We start from the raw sequence: 23,660 nt of genomic DNA on the forward strand, positions 1-23,660 counted from the left end.
TGCCCGGCGGGCGGGCATCGCGCTCCCCGGGCCCCGCGCAGAGCCGGAGCTGCCGCCCTAACTTGGGCTGCGTGGGGAGCGTTCAAGCCAGTCCCCCCCTGCTCGCAGGGGCGTGTGAACCGGAGCGATGGGTTTCGTTCGTGCGGCGGCTCCGTTCTCGGCCTGGAACCCGAGGCCGGGGCGGCTGGTGGGGCTCTCGGGGGCCCAAACTAAACCACGAGCTCCCTGTAAAACCAGTGGTCAATAACTGACCCGATCGGGGCTCTCAGCTCATGAGCAGCGTTCGGTCTTATATCCAATCCTCGTGGCATTGCAAATTCAGGGTGAGAAAGTTGAAGGTGTTTTCTTTGTTGTAGCTTCTCATTGTACTTCGTGTATATCGACGTTTGTCTTATTTTAACAGTCCTTTTTGGGCCAAGAGGTTAAGGTAAATGTTAGACTTCAGAGGAAATACTCTCCTAAAAAAGAGAAAGATTTTTATATGCTTATCTAACATACCTGTTCTGATATTTGATACATTTCTAATATCTATTAAAAGGTAATTCCTTCAACAGTGGGTTGTTCACCTTCTTGTTCTGCTTATGATCATGGAACTAGATGGGCAGGTCCTGAGTCCGTGGCTGTTTGTAGTTGAACTTGGATTTGGGTTCTTCTGCTGTGTGGAGGGTCCCTGGTGTGTGCTGGGTGTTCTGAATGTCCCTGCTCACACAGCACAACAAGGGCACAAGTCACCTTTTCAAATACTTCCAGACTTCCTCATTGAGAGGAGTAATCCTCTTAATTCTGCTCAGAAATTGTAACTTGTGAGCAGACTGGAAAAAGATGAGAGATAGAAACTGATGAGCCTATAAATAGGAGTAATTAAACTACTAGTCACCGCCTCCCTGAATGCTACAGTTGTGACAGCTGAGACTCAGAACTGATTTAATCTCCTGCTCTTGGAAAGGTGATTAGAAAAGCTCAATTATTGCATGGAAAAATGTATTGATTTTTTCTTTTTCTCCCTTCAGTTTGGTAAGAGAGAAACACACTGGTGATGTGTGACTTAACCAAGCACAGGCCCTGCTGCTCTTTTCTGGACTAGGCTAACAAAAGAAGAGATTTGTACCAAGATTGTGTTTCCTGCCATATAGTGGTTTTCATCAGAAGATTTCCTGCTTAGCTGATAACCCCTGAGTTTTGTAAAAGAGACCTCTGCTATTTCACTGGGTACTTTCCTGCCAACATTTCCATCTTGCTGAGAACTGAGGAGGGAGGGGAATGGTTCTCTCCTGAGCCCCCAGGTCAGCAGGGCTGTGCAGAGTGCTGCAGGGACAGTGAGGACAGCTTGGTTAATTACAGCCTGGGTTCCTTGCTTGATTGTATTTATTGGCTGTGCTGTCCTGTGCTTGGGATAACCTCTGCACCTGCTGGCCTCAGAGGCTGAAGAAGGAAAGCAGAAAAAAACCCCACTAAAATACATTCCATCCCTATAAAAGGAAGTGTGAGAGAAAGTCCTCTCTGGGGCTTACGTTACTGGTGCCTGTGCCCACAGCGCCCGTGGGATCTCCTCCGGGTTTGGGAGGGATGGAGCCACCCAGGTTCAAAAGCACGGATGTGATGGCATTTCAAATGAACCATCCCCACCACCCGGCCGGAACCCGGGAACAGAGATCACTAACACCCCCATTTTTCTATTTGGGGTGGCTGACAAATGCAGCTTCCTACTCAAAGCCAAAAATACAAAGATGAGAGAGCAGGAGTACAAGTTACCCTTAGAACAAAAGTTACATAAAGTGCAATAAACTCCATCCATCTCCCAGATGCAGCTTTGCTTTTACTGCACTTTTTGCCATCTTCAGTAGGGGTGTAGGTATATTTGGGGTGAGATTATTTTTTTTAGACAATCTATGATCTTTTTAAACTCTCTTTTAAGCAGCAGTTTTTGCACTCCCTTCTGTTCATTAATTTACCATATTTCAATTATTTTACATCTTCTTAACAACTCATGTGCAGTTGCTTCCAGTTTCATTAGGGTAGGATACAGAAAATACTATATTAAAGTTCATGGAATACCATAATGTAATAAATCTGCAGGCCTGATCCCAATAATTTCTCCTTTGTAGGTTTATCCATTTTTGTATACAAGCTGGAAAGCTTCCAAAGATATCTCATTAATCCAGTACACGTTTAAAAAGCTGCTAAACTCTTAAAAATGTTGGTGCACTTCTTTTTGTTTGTTTTTTATTTTCTTCTAGTGGAAGTAAAATTTTGAAGGTGAAATTGTGCATCAAAACAACTTTTCTTGTCCTTTGAGTAGTCATTAGATAAATGTAGCATTCTTTATTAATTCATTCCAACTTGCTGTGAACTTGGAGGTATTTTTAATATAGTTTTTCATGACCTGTGCTGTATAGGTGTGGTTTTTGTTGTTCTTCTTCAGTTGAAGATACAGTGGTATTCACTGCATTTTCTTGGTGCAAGCAGAATATCCTCAACTAGAGAAAAAAAGCAAGATTACCAAGAATCATCAATTTATCACATGGAACTGTTCCTTAAGTAACCCTAGTTCCCACCTGAGAGATGTTTTAGAGGTTTGCTGGTCCTAGAATCTCTAAAACTCTCCAGAATGTTGCCATGAGAATCTGTGCCTGAAGAGGACAGGCTGGGTAAGACCTGGGTAGGAATATTGTGAGTTTTTCGGTAAAGAAGGAGTTGCTGAAACAATGGAAGTGACAACCCTGAATTTAGCCAAGCACTCCCACATGGGGCTGTTTTAGCAATTTACTGCAGGCTGATCATGAGTGATCAGAGGTGCTGTGCCATTTTCCTAGATACAGCACTTACAGCTGTGATGAAGTTGGTTGCAGAGTCCTTTGCCTTAAGGTTTTGCTTCACTTTGGAGCAACTAAGAGCCTTCTGTACCGAGAGGAGCAGCAGCCCAGGTTCTTCCTGCAGATACAGGTGTGCACGTTCACTCCTGCCCTCTGTAGTGCCCAATTTATGGCAACTCTGAACAATAAAGTTAGTAATTTAATTGCCAAGTACAAGTCTGACAAAGCCACTGGAACAGTTCTTAGTGGCTGTGTCTCTGGGCTTTGAGGTGGTTTGTTGTTGTGGGCTGGTTTTTTTTAAACTTTGTTTTCTAAAACCATTGAAAACTCCAGACTTTGATCCAGAACATGGGGATGTAAATTAGTCCTACAGGAGCCCAGTGAAAGTCCTTGGTTATAGATGAAACACAGATGTGTTAACTGCCTGGCTAAGAATAAGTCTCCCAGAAGTTAATGCCATAGGTGGGGACACTGAGCTTCTGAGATATAGACCATATAGAGCTCTCCTTTGGCAGGGCACTATAATAGTTGCTTAGGAGGTTGGTTGTGGGTGGTGAATATTGAGATGAGATTCCTCAGTGTGTGTATTTAAGCGGGATATATTCGGACCAGAGATTGCCATGGTAGTGAGGAGACAGAGAGGGGCTCCTGGCAGCAGACAGCACCACGTCTTCCTGAGGAGGCTGGAAGAAGACTGGGCAACTGGACAGATTGTCCACAAGTGAAGTCCCCTCCTGACCCCCACCAGCTGGTGGTCAACCTGTGTCCTAAAGCATGAGGTTTTCTTAAAAATTTAACCTTTACCATGTTGTCAAGTGTCGCTTTGGATATTTTATTTTCTTCTACAGTATTTTTCCTTGTTGTCATTCAGTTGCTTTGTGTGTCTTCTCCTGCTGGAGCAAGGAATATGCATGACTTGTGCTCTCTGTTTAAATTGTATGCCTTTGATATGATTTTAATCCAAGGCTGAGTGTGTCTGGGGGTAGCTCTTTCACTTACAAAGCATCTCTTCCCAATACATAAGTGGTGATGCCGCATGAAATTCTTAACTTACACTTTCTGCTAAGATAGAGATTCTGAGCAATTTAGGAACTTCCTGGTTTTGAAGCTGTTGGATTGTTCTGTTTAGTCTTGTTGTGTGACTGAAGACCAGAAGATCTTCTCTTTATTTATTAACACTTTTTATGTTTAACCTCTTGTAGATGGTTTCATCCAAATATTACTGGGGTGGAGGCAGAAAACCTCCTGTTAACACGAGGAGTAGATGGCAGCTTTTTGGCACGGCCCAGCAAAAGTAACCCAGGAGACTTCACACTCTCTGTTAGGTAAGTGTAAATGTTTTTTTGTCTTTCTCCCCAAATTGGTGAAGGTCTTAACTTGATGTTGTTCTATGGGAAAGACTTGTCAATGAACTGCTTGTGAGAGATGAAGAAGAGTCTGTTGGTCACTACTTTTTTCCTTCACTTTTCCGCAAAGAAGTTATCAAATAATCTTACCCATCTAGGAGAAACTAAAGGTTGAAGGAGAGTGGCTTCTGACCCTGCAGAGAGACAGAGAAAGTTAAGAGGAGGCAGAAGTAGATTCAAAATAGCATTACTATTAACCCTTTAAAAAAATTTGATAACCATCTGAAGGTAGCAGTAGTTATCTGTATTACTGATTGGACACATGCGAGAAAATGCTCTCCAGATTCTCTTGTTACAGGAGAAGTCAGCAAGTTTTTAAGTGTTATTTCAGCTTCCAAAATTGGCCTTTGATAATATTTGTCCCCTGACACTGTGGGTACAGTGGTAGGGATGGGAAAAGGACAGCAGGAGGAAGTAGGTGAAGGAAAAGGGAAAAGTCGGATTGGTGATAAGAGTAATGCTGCTTAGATATCTTTGAAATAATGGGCCTTGTTGAACAGAAGGAGATTCTTTCAGAGGAAAGGAGCAAAGAAGCTTTGATGGGTGTCTTGAGAACACTGAATTCTTCTCACCCCTCCACCCCTTGTGTGTGTGTGTGGGGGCAGTTCTTGGGGGTCTGAGGGTTTTCTGTTGGAGGTCGTGAGGCTGCAGGGCTCTCACTGGCTTTAAGGATCCATTTGTCAGGGAATAAAGTTGTTCCCTCTATTCTTCCTGACCGTTGGTGAGCCTCTTCACTTTCTTGCAAGCCACTGAAGTGTGGCTGAAGCACACTGGAGAGGTGCACTAGCTTAGCTGTTCTGCACTATTTCAGTTGGAAAATGGCACAAACGTGAGTATGGATTTCTCTGACTCGGCCAACAGAACACTGAGTACAGAAGTGATTGATTGGAAGTCAGCTGACTGGGGTGGGTTTCCCTTTGTTTCAAACACTTAGACGAACTGGAGCTGTCACCCACATCAAGATCCAGAACACAGGAGACTACTATGACCTCTATGGAGGAGAGAAGTTTGCTACGTTGGCTGAGTTAGTCCAGTATTATATGGAACATCATGGACAGCTGAAGGAGAAGAATGGAGATGTGATAGAGTTGAAATACCCACTGAACTGTGCTGATCCTACATCTGAAAGGTCAGAGGAAGAGTGGTGATACCTCAGTGTCTGTGCACTTCTTAATAAATGCGTGTTTTATCCCTCTGAACACTAGTCAGCTTCCATTTGGTGAAAGGGTGGCCACTATCTTGTGCTAAAAGTGGTCCCACTGATCCTAGTGAGGTTACTTTTAAAGGAGATTAATAAACAAGATTAGAGGGGCAACAGTCTAAGCCCCAGAACCTATTTTCTTCAGCATTCTTCCTGGAGTGATATGATACTACAAAAGAGGGCATAATTCTTTTATTTTACTGGGAGAATGTTTTATTGTAGAAGTTCTCCCAAAGCTTCCTGAAGCTGTTATTACTGCAAGGAATTCCAAGATAAATTCCGTGGCATATAACTTTGTACTATTTTTCCAGCAGTGGAAACACCCAGTCCCTGGGTGTGAGCAAGTGAAGGTGAATCCTCAGGTTACTCAGACTCCTGTTTTGAGGAACATGGCTAGGAGCAGAACCTGGTAATTTAGATTTGGTGTATGCTGAGGAGGTCTGTGTGTGTCAGACATAAACCTCTGTGGCCAGTAGAAAGCAGTTTATTCTCAGAAGTGAAAAAAACAAACAAGGAGGAACATGGAAACAAGTTCTCTCACTCCTCAGAATGTGTTTAACAGCAGTGGGGAGGGTTACTGCCCTCTGGGCTGTATTTCTGGAAGAAATGAGACTGATGTGATTATCCTGTCTTAGTGTGATGGAAGGGTAAGGTCTCAAGGATGCTAAGTTTTCCCAGCTTCATCAGGAAAGTGCATCCTCCTGAAGGAAATTTAAAAAAATCCTTGGCTGAGAAAAAGGTTGCAGTGTAAGCTCGTGTTTATTGGACAACAAGGAATCCATTTGGGCTGTTTTAAGGGATCCAAATCAAAGCTTCATTTGAAGCTTGTGTGAAATGCTGAATTCAGTGCTTGTGGAAGTGCTTGATTTAAAGTGTTTCTGCAATCACTGGTATGTGTATGTATGTGTACACTTGCAAGGCTTATTTTGGTTTTTATTTTTATAAACTTGGGGTTTCTGTAGACCTGGATGTAGTTGTTCAGTGCACGTAAGTGTTTTACTGTATAATAAATATTTAGAACAAGCAGATTCAGCCATAGCTGGAATGACAATCAGAGTCCCTGTCTATATGTGTATTTAAAGGTGGTTTCATGGGCATCTCTCTGGAAGAGAAGCTGAAAAGCTATTAACAGAAAAAGGAAAACATGGAAGCTTTCTTGTGCGTGAGAGTCAAAGCCACCCCGGGGACTTTGTTCTTTCTGTCCGGACTGGAGATGATAAAGGAGAGAGTAATGATGGGAAATCCAAAGTGACACACGTCATGATTCACTGCCAGGTATGGTGAAGCACCAGCTGCTTCCCAGGGCTCCTTCCGTGGGCACTGGGTTTGCTCCAACAGGAGGGCACCTTCCCCTGCACTGCAGAGCACTGAACGCCCTTCCCCTGGTGCACTCTGTGTGCTGGGTGTCATCTGTTTGATCACATGGACTAATTTGATAGCATCAACATTTAATTAGTGTTGATTTTTTTTGACTGCTTGCCTGACTGGATCATGTCATGCTGTACTGTGCTGTCAGGTACCTTCTGAGAGATTTGCTTTTGGTTGTGTCAGAGTCTGTCTGAAATCCTCTGCTGATGGAGGCTTTCATGTTCATGAATATTAATAAGTGAGTTGCAATCTCCTGGATAAATTATCTGTAAAAACATGAGTAATTGGACAAATAGAGACCCGAGTATTCCCATTTCTCCTGTCAGTTTATAAAGATGCACCTGATAGATGATCAACTTTCTGTGAAAATTTTGAGGATGGAATCCAAGGAACAGCTTTAAATCTAAAGCTTGAAGGGTAGTTATTCACTGAAGTATTATTTGCTTCTAGTCTTTTGATACTTCCAGATGCCTGTGGGTTGCTACGTGTGTTTCTTTTTGTTAGGTTCTTGCCATCCCTTAGCAGAAGGATTGTACTAGATTCTTCTACATAGGATTTTAAAGAGAATTTTTCCTGTGTTGCATGGCCTAGACATTATATTAGAGTAGCCTTTATTGGATGAAGTGCATTTATTTTGATGAGCATCTGTCTTTCAAGGATCTAAAATACGATGTTGGTGGAGGAGAGAAATTTGACTCTCTGACAGATCTAGTGGAACATTACAAGAAGAACCCTATGGTAGAAACTCTGGGCACAGTATTACAGCTCAAGCAGGTGAGTGAATGGACAAGACACCACTAAGCTTTGCTACCTTCAGCATATGCTGTTGAAGCACAGGCTCTTCCATGTGTTCCTTGAGACATCTTATTTTTTATTAATGCAAAAATAAATTATTGGATGACAAAATCAGTCATTTAAATGGGAATAATGTTTTATATGTTTGTGGAGAATAGATTCTTGTGTCCCTGGGGCATGGAGAGCTTCTCTTGGTTTCATCATGGTCCATAGGGGCTTGCAGCACTAGTCCAGAAATGAAACAACTTCATGTATTGAAGAACAACTATGAGACTTTATCTAAAAGCAGTTGTGTCCTGCCCCCTTCCTCCTACCCTCACTGCCCTTTGTTGTATGAATTGTAAAGTTTTGAAGTCCAAATAGATGTCTGGATCCTAGAATTGCTTCTATAAAATGTACTTAGTGCAGGAGATGTGTTTTAAGTGTCTTCTCACAGTTGTCGTTTGTTAAACCTTTATTTAATATTTGTATCTTCCTTAGCCTCTGAATACTACCCGTATTAATGCTGCAGAGATTGAAAGCAGAGTGAGAGAGCTAAGCAAGCTAGCAGAGACTACAGATAAAGTCAAGCAGGGCTTCTGGGAAGAATTTGAGGTATTTCATTACATTCCAAGTGTTGTGGTATTAAATCTCTACACTACTAAAAAGTTAGGTTTGTTACTGCCTTCCTGACATTTTCTCATCTTCTCCCTCTGGAAAGTCCCCCCTCTGTTGCTTCATATCCCTGTTCTTGTTCCTATCTTCTGTGTCAGATACAGCATGGGTTAAGATTTTACCACTTCCACTCTTGTGTCTGCTAGTAAAAATATTGAAATATTTGCCTTTTCTCCTGACTGAGCTGATGATCTTCAGTGCTGTTCATTTGGTACCTAACACAGTCCTTCCTGAATGTCCCTGGGGAGCCTTATGTATCTGGCCCACCAGGACAATTCATCAGGTTCATTCCTATGTTCCTTTTCTTCCTATGGACAGGAAGAGGTCTGTTGGCTGAACTGATGTTTCTGGAGGCAAAGGACTAATTCCCAGCCTACATTACTCTTGGTGACCCAAGCACCAGTACAGCAGTGGTATTGGATACAATTGGAAGCTGTGGGATGTGTTGTGCTTGTGAAGGGGACTGCACTGTGCTTTCTGCTGTGTGTCAGTGCAGAGGATGGGTTGGTTTGCCCTCTGCTCTGTTGGGAGGTTGGGTACTCTTGCTTTGAAGCCCTCATGATTTCAGGGAGCTACGTCGATTTGAAAGAAAAAACAGCTGAAACTGTTAGTTCTTCAAGCAGAGGAAATTAAGTATGAGTGTTAACCAAGACACTCCAAACTGCTGGAGTCTCACCTGGCTCCTAACCCTGTCAGTTGGTGTCACCTAACAGCTGCATCCATGTGATGGGCCTGGCCAAAAGCTTTAGAAGTGTCTTAAATATGGCCTGGCTTGTGGCACATACACGGGAAAACTGTGGTGGAGTCTGGAACTCCACCAGCAGATGGCAACAGGAAACTGGAAGTCCTGCTCCTTGACAGCCAGACAGGTTTGGGCTCTTGCAGTGCTAGTTTAGGATGTCTCGAATAGTGACACATTCATAAAGAAACTGTTTTTTTATTAGACATGTTAATTAGTTGAATGTACTGTCCAGCCTGCTCTGAGATTGGTGTCAGAAGGAGAAAAATTATTCCAATAAAAACAAACGAAAGAGGTAACACATTTCACTATCAACAATGTGGATAGAGGATAAGAAGATATTGTGGCAGTGGGGAAATGATAACATGAGGATGCAGCTTTCTCCTCGTTCTTCCCCTGTGGCCAGTGTGGGGGTCAGTCCTTGGCCAGGCCTGCTGAATGGCCCAAAAGCCCCTGGAGGGGGAAGGAGGCCAGCAGGGGCTACTCTGGCCATGGCTGAGGATTTGGGACTCTGTCTTACCCTAACAGGAGATCCCCTGAGGAGCAGTTCTCATCTACTGCTGTGAACCTTGCCTGAAGCTAAGCTGGCCTCAACCTGTGAACTGCTTCTGTTGTAGAGTTCAACACCTGAACTTTGATCTGGGGCCTGGAGGGTCAGGAAGATTAGCCACATCTGCTCCAGTGGCTAAAACTTGGAAATGAGCTGCTTCTTCCAAAGACTGATGAGTGGTGGGCTTTAACATGCCATGGCACAGTCATGTAGATTGGGCCTGTGACCACTGCTAGTTTAGCCTGAACATATGTTTATTTGCAAGTTAGCCAAGCAAAGGGTGTCTGTTTGCTTCCCTGGAGATTCTAAACATTCCTTACTGTTATTCGGGGGGCATAAAAAGGGAAGAACTCTGGCCCTTCTTGTCATTGGTGCTGGTTTAATAGGAGCCATGGGAGTTAATGTGGGTTTTTTGTTTGTGATTTGTTGTGTTTTCTTGAGGGAAGCACTTTTGTGGGGTCTGTTTAGGAATGCATTGTTAATTTGTCAAAATATGACTAAATATTAATTCACACTTGAGACTTCTTTTCTGACCTCTGGTCTTTGTTAAATACATTGATCCTGTGATGGATTTATCAGCTGGTCCTTAGAAGCAAGATGTTTTCCTGTCTTGTGGCTTTCCTGAAGAAGAGTGTTTGCTAGATAGCCTAAAGTCTTACAGAAGAAGTAAATATAAGAAATGAAATATTTAACTTGTGAAACATTCCTTTCCTCTGTCCCCTTCACTGCTATTAGTGAGGTCAGCACTAAGCCTCATTTTTTTCCACTGTGTTTTTGGAAATGAAGCAATCCCATGGCAGTTCTAGCATCATGCTTTTTCATTCACCTCAGGCTGAAAGCTATAGCTGTCAACCTTGGTGGCAGGAGGCAGGGGGACAAACTCCAGGTTGTCCATGGATCTCTGCCTGTGCTGTTTATGATTTGGCAGTCCAGATGGTAGTTATAAATTACTTGTCTTCGGGCATATTTAAGAATGTACCTCTTGTGCTCTGAGCCACTAGACAGAAACATTGACAGCCCTTGTAATGTTTTTGCTTCTGAAAAATGGCTGTTGGGTGAGCTCAGTGCTTGGGTGCTGCAGTGAAATTGAGGGCTCTGTTTCAGATTTATTGTTGCATTGTGTACATCTCTTAATGGGCTCGTTAGAAGTCGCTGCTGCTCACATATCTCTCCTCAGGGATGCTCCAAGCAATCATAATTAGCTGTATGAAGTGAAGATGTGTTTGAAACTATGGTTTCCACACTCAAGTTTTTCCATTTTTTAACATGCTGGCAGAGTTTGGCTTTCAGGTCTTTCACTTGATGTTTCACTCATCTGAGACTCAAAAATGTTAATGTTTTGTAAAGGTGCTCTGTGGTAACAGCAGTTGAAATACTCCTGCAGTGGCAAGAGGTGAGCTTACTGCAAACTGATGTTTCACCCATCACTGGGAATAGCAGGCAGTGCTACAGTTTTTCTGCCTTTTGTTTCCCAAGCATGAAACCTTGCAGCTCTCTTGTATTGTTCTTTGGCTTCCCTGTCTTTGGGATGAGCTTAATTGTCCAAGGTCACCAAGTGTGGCAGTAACAATGACAGAGACCAAAGCAGAAGTGAGCATATGTGCCTGAGAAGCACAAGCTTTAAAGCAAAAGAAATCTCTGCAAGAATATTAAGGGGGGTAACAGCAAAGGACCTTACTCCTTTGCAGGCTGGCAATGTTTTGGATGTATTAGTTACTAATCTTTATCAGTACTAAAGCTAATGCCAGTTGAAGGGAAATTGTTTAACTCCTTACCTCCCTCATTTAGCAAAAGTGAAAGGCAGTAGTGCTCCTAACTTTTATGATTGGTGAGAAGGACCTACTGATAAATACATTTCTTGGACCTGCTCTGTAGAATGTTGCCTGTGGTGTCTGGTTTATTTCATGTGCCTTTTAAGATGGCCAGATTCCCACAGACAAAATTTTGTTGTTGTCCTTTGTGGCCAGTTCTGATTTCCTGACACAGTGTCTTATAGCTTGAAGGGACCAGCTTGTTGGCTTGGTCAGAGCAGTATCACAAGGACTTGCTCATTATAGGTTGTGGTTTAAAGAAGCTTTGAATTCATAGGTGTTTATAACTTTCAGATGGAAAATAGCTGGCCTTGTCACTCAAGCTTTTGTGGTTCTTGCATACCTTGGAAACAATGCTGTACTAAGTCTGAATGGAGAAACCCAGTACCTCCCTCTGTCTCTAACTATCTGGCATTATAATCAAGTATTATCATTTTTTTGAGAAAGAATCAATATAATGATAGTGGAACAGCCCATACTGTTTTTATTAAAACCAGTTATTTGTGTTGTTTTCATTTAGACTTTACAGCAGCAAGAATGTAAACTTCTCTATAGTCGCAAAGAAGGGCAGCGTCAGGAAAACAAAAACAAAAATAGATACAAAAACATTTTACCCTGTAAGTATTGATTCCTTCCATTACAATGTAAGCCTGCTACTTTTCTATGCTTTATTTTCTTAACTTGTAAATACAGGGTTAATTAAGCTTTTGCTTCTCTTCAAGGATCATTTCCCCTCATGTGTCAGTATTAGCCCAAGCAATTTCCAATTTGCCTTCAAACATTTGCACTTTGTAGATACCAATATTTTGATTCCCAAATACTGTTTTTATCTTCAGCTTTCATTTCAAAGCCTCACATCTCTAAACTGTTACTCAGCAAACTGAAATGCTTAAGTTGAAGAGGATTAATTTGTGGTACCAAACTGCATGGTGAAAATCCAGCAGCCATTTCCCTTGACTTAGTGCTTGACAGTCCATGTACCTGTGAGTTATGAGGGGTCCTGAACACTTCTTTTGATCTACCTTGGTATGATGTGGCCACTTGTTTTCAGAAATGACAAAAGATGAAAGGTTGAATGTTCTAGCCACTAATTTATTGAGTTTGATAACTTAATAGCTTCTGGTAGCAATAAGAAATGTACCTGTCTGGGGGATATTTAAAAATAGCTGTGTGATCACAGCTGTAACAGAGATATATATTCTTGCAGTTGATCATACCAGAGTTGTTCTACATGATGGTGATCCAAATGAACCTGTTTCAGACTACATCAATGCTAACATAATTATGGTAAGTATACTTCAACCTACAGGAGTCTTGTTGGCACAGCCCCTGTCTCCTCTTTGTAACATACCCGCCTAAAACCAAGTTAGTCTTGTCACCATTTGTCACTATTTTTTAAACTGGTTTGTGTTTTTTTTTTCCTCTAGCCTGAGTTTGAAACCAAGTGTAACAACTCAAAGCCAAAAAAAAGCTACATTGCTACTCAAGGTTGCCTACAGAATACAGTGAATGATTTTTGGAGAATGGTGTTCCAGGAGAATTCTCGGGTGATTGTTATGACAACAAAAGAAGTTGAAAGAGGAAAGGTAAGAACAGACTCTCAAATTAGAGTAATTGAATACAAATAAGGATTAAACTGACTCATTTATATTGTTTTCAATATTGATATATATTGATATGCTGAAATCTGGTGTGCAACCACTGTCTTTGGAGACCTGGAAGGTGCTGAGTGGCCTTCTTCATTGGTGTTTTTGGGAATGGAGGGTAAATTCCTATCATATCATCAGGTCTCCCTTTCTAAGCATTGACAGATTAGATTTTAATCAATGTATTTTAAAATTATGCAGGGAATGAGGCACTGGAATGTGAGATGGTATGAAACAGCCATTCTTCTCCCTGTTCCTGTAACGCTACTGAATGTGAATCAATGTATTTTAAAATTACGCAGGGAATGAGGCACTGGAATGTGAGATGGAACGAAACAGCCATTCTTCTCCCTGTTCCTGTAACAAGTGTTGCCATTTGTTTACCAAGCTTGTACAGACTTCGCTAGAAAAGCAGAACTATGGGACTTTACAAGAATGAATGGAGATGATACTGCTCCTTACCTAAAAACTACAGTGTGAAAGTGATTGCCCCATATCCAGCTCACTCAACTTACATTTCTAGACTAAAATGCCATTCCCTCTTCTGGCTTTATTTTCTGTTCTTGAATTTGATAACATTCTTCTGATGTGCTGAGCTAGTGATTATGACTGAAACTACCTGGCTGAGAATCCCTCAACCAAATGTGATTTAACCCTTCTATTCCTAAAGTCCTGTAAGGCTATACATCATTCCTCTGGAAATTCTCAGTATTTTTAAACCCATAGTTGGGTGGAGATACAAGTAACAGTATTTTAATCTCCAGGTGTTGAAACTATCAAGGCCAAGCAGATACTGAGATGATCATGAAAGCTGCTAAAAAGAGAGATTGCCTGGACCTGTTTGTTTGAAATCATCTAGTGTTTGGTAGGGGGAAGATAAACTCCCCTCTCAAATGTGCTTTATCTTGTCAGCTAGATGTGCAGTGGGCACTGGTAATTGTCCTCTCTGCATTCAGAAATGAAAGCTTCAGAACTGTGTTTAGTAACTAGTTTACAGTCCAGCCTGATGACTCTTTCTTTTTTAATCCTGCAGAGTAAGTGTGTCAAATACTGGCCCGACGAGTATTCCCTGAAGGAGTACGGTGTTATGCGGGTTAGGAATGTTAAGGAGAGTGCAGCACATGATTACACACTAAGAGAACTTAAGCTTTCCAAAGTTGGACAAGTAAGTATGTTAGTAACTCCTTTTAATTTAGGTTGCAGATCTCAAAAAATAAATAAAATAAAATTGCAGAAATAGGCTGTTTCTTTGCAATCAATAAAAGCACTAAGAGATTAATAAATTGAGCCCTGTCTCTTTCTTTGAAGCTCCAGCTTTAGTTCCATCCATCTTTCTCTTTGTCCTTGGGATAATAGAAGGTGCTTATACCTAAGCACTTCTTGGCAGAAGATGCATGGCTGCAGAGCTTTGAGGAAATCTGGAAAGAGGGAGGATGCTTTTAAACAATCACGCTTCACTGAAGCCAGGCATTTGATCCCTTTTGTGGAGATGGTTGCAGCAGAAGGAAATGGTTTTGTGGGAAGAACACTTAGGGGAAGGGATACAAAAGATAAGGAAGGAAACAGTGAACTAGTGTGCACATAGCACTTCCTTGTTAAGGAACAGTTTGGATTAAGGTGCAAAAAGATTTGTGTAAGAAGCACATAAGCAGAATATATTAGATTGGTATGTCTGTGGGATGGAGGTGGGTGGGACGAAGTGGACAAGGAAAGTGCTGCTAGGTAAGAAGGAGGAGTATGACAAATGAATGTCCCTTTGCTGTTTTTCACCATCAGGATTTCTGGCTTCTAAAGGTGAGGAGGGAAATGTTGGAAACAAGTGCATGGGAAAGGGGGAGCTGAGGAAGCAGGTGGTGTGATCAGCTTGTTAGACATGGGAGAACTCTGGCTTGTTCCCTCTAAAGGAGTTGTGGTGCTGTGGATACTGAGCAGCAGGCTGGATATGACACCTTCTGATCTGACTCAGCTTTGCCACATACATTCTTTTAGCTGGATTTTAATCTGAAGGATATTGTTTTCATGTGTGGGTGTCTTCCTTCCAGGGGAACACAGAGAGGACAGTCTGGCAATATCACTTCAGAACTTGGCCTGATCACGGAGTCCCAAGTGACCCTGGAGGTGTACTAGACTTCCTAGAGGAGGTGCACCATAAGCAGGAGAGCATTTGTGATGCAGGACCAGTTGTGGTCCACTGCAGGTATGGTGCTGCTCTGTGCCTTTCCTCCTGCTGCTCTCTGTGCCTGTGGAGTTCTGTTTGGTCATTTGGGGATTTTGGGTATGAGGAGCTGAAAACTTTAAAGAAGACAACTTTCCCTGAGAGCTACTCAGACAAGTACTCTGTCAAGATACTTGCTTTCTATTTGCAAAATGGTACATTCTAGATGGGTGTCAGATGGTTACACCTGGCTGGCTTTCACAGTGTGCCTGTCTGTATGAATAAGGATTTGTGATGTTGTGAGAAGATGGTACCATTTCTGGCTAGATAATTTGATCTGACCTTCTAGGGTTTTTTTCTGATTCAAGGCTGTTAATAAATGCTGAGGTACAGAAGTGGTGTTCTGACTTCTGAAGTCCAATGTCTCAATATCAGACTTCTGTACTAGTGTTTTGCTCTCTGTTCAGAAAGAGTAAAACAATAACTTGTTATTTTCCCCTTCTCTTTTTACAGTGCTGGGATTGGGCGAACAGGAACATTCATTGTGATTGATATTCTGATTGACATAATCAGAGAAAAAGGTAGGTTCCACTTTCCCTTTTATTTTCCTGTGGGTCACTGCCAGATACATCACAGTAAAACATGAGGAGTGTTGATAGAATAGAGGATTCTAGTGATGCTAGAAAGCAGGTGTGTGTTTGGCACAGAGGGGACTTGCTCATTCCTCTTGACTGAGTTGGATCAAGGTGCTGAAGCCCTGCTCCAGTGCAGCATAAGGAAAACCTCCAGCTGAGGATTAGCCAGGTTATTTTTATTATTTATTTTTCTGTTTTTCTTCTACAATCATTCAGGAGTGTTTGGCTGCCAGTGTACTGATGCATGGGGAGTTTCAGTAACTTCTTTTCAGGGAGAGGTGTGGTGTTTATGGATGCACTGCCACAAGCTCTTAATTCAATGTGTGCGTGGAGCTCGGCTGCATCTAGTGTCATCTTGAAAAAGCATGAATTGCTGCAGTTTTCTCCCCCACATCATGCTGTAGCTCTGCAGAGCTGTGTGGTAATAGTCGAGGACAAATCCTCTCTTGGAACCTGATAATCTTTAAGGTCTCTTCCAACCTTAACCATTTTATGATTCAGTGTTAACAAACTTGCTTAGTGCAAGATCGTTCTGCTGGAAGGTGAGGCCAGTCTCTCCAAAGACAAAGCTTAATTCCACTGTCCTTAACACTGTGATGCTCCTTCCTAGGTGTGGACTGTGATATTGATGTTCCAAAGACCATTCAGATGGTGAGATCCCAGAGGTCAGGAATGGTTCAGACAGAAGCACAGTACAGGTTTATTTACATGGCAGTGCAGCACTACATCGAGACGCTACAGCGCAGGATCGAAGAGGAGCAGGTATGTTTGTCCTGAGGATAACCTGTTGTGTAGGAACATGTTCTCATTGGAACAGGGAGCAGAGCTGCACGTTGGCTCTCTGTGGCTTTTGGAGGCATAACTGCTGAAAAGGCTGGCTTTGTAACCCCTTAACCCTGTTAAGAGAAGTTAGTCTGTATTTCAAATCATTATGCTTAAGAATTACTTAAACTATTAAGTGGTATTGGAAAAGTAAAGTAAAAGCAGTGTGTTTGGCCACTTGCAAAGGAAGAAAATCATCAGTCTGGGAGGCTTCTACATATAACTGCAGCTACTGCTGCTTTGCCTTCCAGGAAAATGCTTGTATATGTGGGATCTTGTCCCCCAGCCCCTCCACCCCAGATCTCAAATTCCCTTAGTATTATCTAGTTTTCTGTGCAAGAGGGATAAAAGATAAGACTTAATTAATACAGAGCCTTGTGCTCTGTTGAGCTTTTAAGAGATTTCAAATCTGTTAACTCTATTTATAAAGTATGATGGTAAAATTCAAATGCTAGTACATGTCACATGTACGATGTCCAAACAAAAGCAATTAGAGGAGGGTTTTGGTGTGGTAAGATGAGGAGTTTTGGAATAATTGATGACTTTCACCTTGCTTTCTGTTTAAATACTTCATTGCATTCAAATTCTACTATCTTTTACAGAAGTTACCTTGTTTTGTAAAAAAGAACTGACATTTTACTCACTGTTGCTTTCATTCTCTGCCCTAACCTCTGATCACCTGGGTTTTCTATAATTTTGTTCAGAATATCAGTATCTTGCCCTCTGCAGCTCAGCCTTTTCACACGTGTGTGCCTTCTGCCTGCTTGGGAGTGTGGCAGAGCTTATTTTCTATTTGTCTACATGATGTAGATGCACAGTTCAGCAGAGAGGCTTTATTCCTCTCCCCAGGACAGCTGTTGTGTGCTCTGATGGTGATGAGACACAAACTGAAGAACAAGAAATCCCTCAGGTGTACTTTTTCCCTAGGCTTTGTTGTCTCATTTTGCCTTAGAGCTCCCTCATATCTCTCTGTGTGTAATTATGCCAGCCTTGTGTCCTCAGCCTTTTGAATATGGCCTCATTCTGCTGCTGCTGTTGACTCTCTCTTGGTGGTTGTAGTGGGTTTGGGATAGTATTTTGATATATAATGGAGCAGTGTATTTCTCCTGTAGCCATTACTTACTTGTGTTTCATCTCCTGATCCATTACTAGCTCAGAAGGCACAGGTATAAAAGTTTAAGAAATGGCAATAGAATTTTTTTTACCTCAGGAGATCTTGACCTGTAACTAGAGTTAGGGGCAGGTGTAGGAATAAAAACTTCTCAGGCAAAAGCAAAGCTTTGTGATGACTATTGGAACTAATGTCCTGAAAAACACATGAATTGGGAATGCTCCAAAGGATGTTTTGACAGAGCAAGAAAAAAATGGGCTGAGTAGTAAAATACTGTGCAGAATGCTTGAATTTCATCTCCAAGAGGTAGATTAAGAATGAAACACTGTATTTTAAGAAACTTCAACTCTGGAACCTTCTCTACTCTTGCTTTAATTGCAACTACAAACAGGGAAAGTTGTGAGGAAAACCTGGTGAAGACAAGTTAGGGCACCTTTATGGGAAAGAATATGAGGTCGTGCTCCCTGCCTGCTTTTCAGTCTGGATGGGCACAAGTCAGCTCTGAGAAGAAATTAGGTAGTGGCATTAGCTAACTTGTTTTCATGCAGGATTTGCAGCCAGCAGGGCTGAATAAGTGGATTATGTGAATAGCTGCTTCCCTTCACATAGATCTGCCTGACTTTTGTTTATATTCAGGACAAATTTCCCTCCTCTGCTAGAATTCCCTCTTGCGTTGCAGTGCTGAGAGCCTCAAGGTTCCACAGAGTTAAGTGTTGTGTTAAATATTGCCTGTCCTCTTACAAGTGCAGAGGAAAGCAAAGTGGTTTTGTTTTAGTCTTTTTGTTTGGTGTTTTCCCCTGTGGAAGTGTGCATATCTTTACATCTAGAAATAAGCAGTTCTCACCACATTTCTGTTATTCTGAGCTGGCAAGAATACTTACAGTGAATGAAGTGGAAGCAAGAGAAGCCAGGAACCTACTTTGTCTTGGCTTGTTTTGTCTGTTTCAGTCACCTTAAGTAGTAGAAGAACTGATTGAATCTTTTTACATTGCACAGAGGGGTGGAAACCAAGCCCTAGTTTTGGGCTTCAGAATATTATTGGCAGGTGAGAGGTTTGTGCCAATAACACTGTAGAATGCAGCAGAGTTTGAACCTTTGTGTTCTGTTTAGATCTTATTTTTTACCATTAACCTTCCAGGTAATTGATGTGGACTGGTGTTTTATTTGAAAGTGAGTAAGGTCAGGAGTAAGTAGGACATTGAAAGGGGAGAAGCTCAGTAAAATAACAGAACAAGTTAAGCAAGTTTTGAGCCAATCTCAGAAGGCCATCTTGGAAAAAGTTCAACCTACATTGCTGTACAGAGCGTTCTTAATGGAAACTCTGCAGCCAGCTCTCCCCAGAGGCTCTGACACCCTCTGTGGTGAGACTGATTCAGGCCAGTTATTTAGTACTTGTCTGAGCATTTAAAAAAAACAACCAGACAACAAAAAAAGCCAGTACCCTGTAGCATTTTGAAGCAAGGCTTTAATTATATGTAGGTTTCATTGTATGTATGAGTTGTGAATGTTTGTCTTGAAAATGAAGCCACATCCCCTTCCCTTCCTAGCCTAGCTCTGCCTGCTGGAGCCTTGGTGTCTTTAGATGAATGCCAGCACAATTGGCTGCAGCTTGGAACATATGCTGCAGAATACAAATAACAGCTTGGGTTCTTTTTATATTAAACCTAATGGGCTAAGATGATGTTTTATTGGAGATCTTGCAAGCAACATTGTTACTCATTTGGCCACATCTCTATACTGGGAACAATGTCAGTGGGAAGCCCACTTGCTGGTGCTGTCTGTTAAAGAATGAAATGTGGTTCCTTCTGCCAAGGAAGATGAAGATTGTGTACGAGTGCTGGTTCATAAAGTTGGTGGGTTCTGCTGGAGATGGTGGTAGAAAGAGGAATATTGAAAAGTGAAGCTTTTCAGGTCTTGTAACAAAAAGTTAAAACCAACCTTTGAGATTTTATCCATGTTGTGTGAGTTGTGTAGAAAATTGATCTTGCTTCTTTTCACAGACAAACCTTTCTTCTAGAAACATACACAGTTAAGTTATGCATGTAGTTTCTGCACCACTTCAGTGATTGCTTTCTGTTACTAGTACAAAACCTGGCATTTATATTGCATTTTGCTTCACAGAAGAGTAAGAGGAAAGGTCATGAATACACAAACATAAAATATTCTTTATCGGACCAGACAAGTGGAGATCAGAGTCCTCTTCCACCCTGCACCCCAACCCCAACGTGTCCAGAGTAAGTTTGCTTCTGTTGTTGGTGTCTATGTTTTGAACTGTACTAAGTAATCTTCAGGGACCTCGAATGAGTTATCATGGAGTCTGTTGGCCTGCGTTTTGCTTTTAAACTAAATTGAGCAAAATAAACTGTCACTGGATGACGCTGCTGTGTGCAAATGTGATTTTCTCGAACTGGGTTCTTTGGATTGTAAATATTTGTTTCATTTCAGAATGAGAGAAGATAGTGCTAGAGTATATGAAAATGTGGGGCTGATGCAACAGCAGAAAAGTTTCAGATGAGAAGATGTACAGAGACTTCCATGCAAAGGCAGGTGGGTATGTTCAGGAGTGAGGGCATATACCCAGCCTGGAGCTGTGGGGTTTTGGAGAAGGTGTTCAGAAACCTGAGCTATGAGAACTACAGAAAGGACTTTCTAATGCCTGGAGTGCATATAATCTAGCCCCTTAGGGCATTTAAATTCCAGAAGCTAACTTTGATTGATTTGTATTTAGGTCTACCCTTTCAAAACAATATGGATTATTAGGTTGGTAGTTGGGCCTTTGTTCTCATGCCCTGACTCACTGGTGACACAAGCTGCAAGGCTTTAGTGGTCTAGAGACTGAAATTTGAATTTCTGAATGCTAGCAAAAGATGAGTAGCAACTACAGCCTGAACTTTCCATGTCTTTTATGAGTGATCTTTGCTCCTTGTCAATGCTGAGGATTTGTGTGTTTCTGAAGAAGTTCAGAGAACACTTAATCTCCTGCTCAGCCTCATAAAAAATGTGATGAGCAACATTACTGCTGTGGCTGTGAGCAGCTGGTGTAGTATTATTGCCATCCTAGGGAAAAGGAAGCCCTTGCCTTTGCTGGGAGTGGAATCTGTAGATCCCTTTGTTATTTTTTTTAAACGTCTGTAATAATTTGGTTCTTGCAATCAGACAACTGAATAAATATATATTTTATTGGTTATAAGCTAATAACCAATATCTGATACCTCAATTAATGGGCTGTGAATACAGCAAAGGAATACCTTTGGATTTAAGGTGTCTTTAGTAATTAATTTCTTTTCTATTCTAACCTAAAGCCTTTGTCACCTTTCCCCCTTTGTTTTCAAAGACCTCAGAAATCCTGTTTTCCCTTCTCCATTTGGTAACTGTTTGATCCATTTACTCAAGGGATCTTCTTCAAGTCTAGACACGATTTACACACAGTTTATTAGCAGGGTTTGAGACTTTTAGTTGAGTTCAAGTTTTTCATGTGTCAAAATTGAACACTTCTGTATAATGTCAGAATAAGAAATACCAGTTGGATTTGGGTTTTTTTCCTGAATTTTTGTTTTCTTCTCCCTTCCTTTCCCAGAAATTAATATGGTTTTTAAAAAGGTCAAGAAAGAGATGGAAGAAGCTTCACATGAATGGTGAACTCTGAGGGCTTGGTACCTGTTTATTTACAGTTTTAATCCTTCAACAGTAGGCAAAGTTAAGACCATCTGAAGATTGTTTTTATCTCTTCTCTCCAATACCTGATTCACAATTGCTCATTTTCCAAATAAAAGGAAATCCTTTCTACAATGTAGACAAATACTTTGTAGAGTCAATTTTGAATCCAGCAAACTGTTGGACTGTCATGCATTTGTTTTTTAAATAGTATTTTTGTTTCACAGTATGGTTATTAGTTGGGGTTTTTTTTGTTATTTGAGAAGCTGTGGGATATTTCTTGGGGGGCTGGAGGGGTGGGTGGTGGGAGAGCAATGACATGGATAAATCCGTTACACTAATGTAAAATACTGGTGGGAACAATACTTGATTGTTTGAAAACAGTGGATCACCAGCGTGAATAGAATCACCTACATGGTAAAATTAGTCCTAACACATTTCAAACTCAGACTGAGTTTCATTGGGGTGAGCAGTTACTGATATGAAGGTGCTTTTTGTGATAACTGATGATTATGAAGCTTTGATTCCGACTGAGCTGAGTGGCTGGACGGTCTGTTTTTCAGGAATTATGCAAGGTAGCCTTTACATCAAATTAAATTTCTTTTAGATGATCTCTCCCCAAAATGGCAATTTCCTGTATCTCTCAAAAGACACTGTGGCCTAGTGGCTTGTGAGGACACTGTCTGTGGTAATTTGTCTGTGTTCATCTGTTATGCAGGAGATTGAACTTGTAGAGTTAAGGTATTTTAAGAAGTTGCATGATCACACCTTGACAACATAGTAAACCCAGTGAAACGAGTTAATCTGCTGTGCAGGCAGTTACCATAGTACATGGTAACCTCCTTCCCCTTGTGCTGGGGAGGTGGAAGCTGTTGAGCCTTCTGGATTTTTTAGTAAGGCCTTATGCTAGTGTGAGTGATTAAATTAAAGCTGTGTGGGGAAAGCAGCCTGTAGAAGTGACCTACCCACTACATTTGCCTTAGCTGGGAAGGGCAGCAAGGCCAGCAGCTTGTTCCGGGTCATTCCATCAGGCAGGAGTTCATTACCTGAAGTGCCTTTCAGAGCTGCCCTGGGTTTGCTGTCCCTGTTAGATTAAAAAATCACGTTCATCTGAAACCACTTCTGATTGTTGTAAATGAGACAAAATCCTCCTCTAGAGACTAGAATGAAGAACTGCTGTTAAGCTGCTGAGTAACTGGGTTTCTTGGCTTTGTTTGCTCTGTCCAATTATCTGGGCCAGCATCTCCCCTTGGAGCCATCAGCAGCTGCATGTGTGCATTGATGGGAGTGTCTTACCTGTCCCCATGGCTCTGGGGTAGTTCTGTCACCTCTCTGGTGTTAGGGAATTCTTGCAGTGGGTGCAAGTGGTGAGCACTGCATTTTCTTGCTGTCTGCAGGGGTGCTGGTCCAGCAGGTTGGTGTCATTGGCCTTACCAGTGAAAAGATGCTAAAGCCTGGAATGTAATTAGTGCAGCTTTGTGAAAGGTTGAGTGGGAGATGACATTACCTTTCCTTGAGAGTGCTTTGCAAAATCAAATATTTGAACACTTTGTTTGAACTGAATGAAGGGTGCTTCTTTAATGTAAAGCAGAATTTTCTTACTTTGCCTTTTGTCCTTTGAGACTTTGGGTTTGGGTTTTGTTTGGGTTTTTTTGGAACTCCTGTCACCAGCAAACCATAATACATGTTTTGATATCACAGCCTTATTCACTAGTCAAAAATACTTGTGCCCTTTCTAGATCTAACATTTCTGGGCAGGATGAGAGAGAGATCTGTTCATTTGGTAGTGAGATACCTGTTCTACATCACCTGCTTCCTCTCCTGTCCCTATTTACAGCTTCATCCTGCTCAACAGGGATAATTTGTGTCAGTATTTGTACAGAGCAATGACAGCAATTAAATATTTGTCTGAAATTTGGTGCAGAGACAAATTCCACACTTCATGCATTATAGCAAGGTGGAACATGTGTTCAGGAGCTGCTCTGCACCAAACTGGAAAGTCAGGGGAAAAGTCAAGAAGAGCAAGAGAAGGATCCTGAATGAACCTGAACTCTGTAATTAACTCAATTTATGTGATGTGTCTCAAAAGATTGACCTGTATAAGCAGCAATCAGTTATGTGGCCAACGTGAAGTTGCCTCCTATGACCTCATTTTAGCTGTTAAGAACCTGCCTCTGTAGGATTTTTTTAATTATTTTTTTTTCCTTGGAACCAGGGAATTCTTACTGCAGAATGTGTATTAATCCTGGGCAGCATATGATGGAAGAATGTCAATGAGGGGGAGCAGAATCTGAAAGATT

General features: G+C 41.6%; 1 protein-coding gene across 1 annotated transcript; it reads left to right on the top strand.

The window, feature by feature from the left end:
* Nucleotides 1-4,007: 4,007 nt before the first annotated feature.
* Nucleotides 4,008-21,579, top strand: PTPN11 (protein tyrosine phosphatase, non-receptor type 11; the record flags this gene model as incomplete). The annotated part of the gene is made up of 15 exons (XM_009996812.1): nucleotides 4,008-4,138; nucleotides 5,154-5,348; nucleotides 6,503-6,695; nucleotides 7,446-7,562; nucleotides 8,064-8,177; nucleotides 11,858-11,954; nucleotides 12,545-12,624; nucleotides 12,765-12,923; nucleotides 14,017-14,148; nucleotides 15,026-15,180; nucleotides 15,652-15,719; nucleotides 16,384-16,535; nucleotides 19,828-19,940; nucleotides 20,152-20,253; nucleotides 21,284-21,579. Coding segments are annotated over 14 exons (1,776 nt in total), but the record flags the coding sequence as incomplete, so codon positions are not given.
* Between the last annotated feature and the right edge of the window lie 2,081 nt (nucleotides 21,580-23,660).

This window comes from Chaetura pelagica, unplaced genomic scaffold, assembly GCF_000747805.2.
Source record: "Chaetura pelagica isolate M959 unplaced genomic scaffold, ChaPel_1.0 scaffold294, whole genome shotgun sequence".
In the NCBI taxonomy this organism is placed as follows: Eukaryota; Metazoa; Chordata; class Aves; order Apodiformes; family Apodidae; genus Chaetura; species Chaetura pelagica.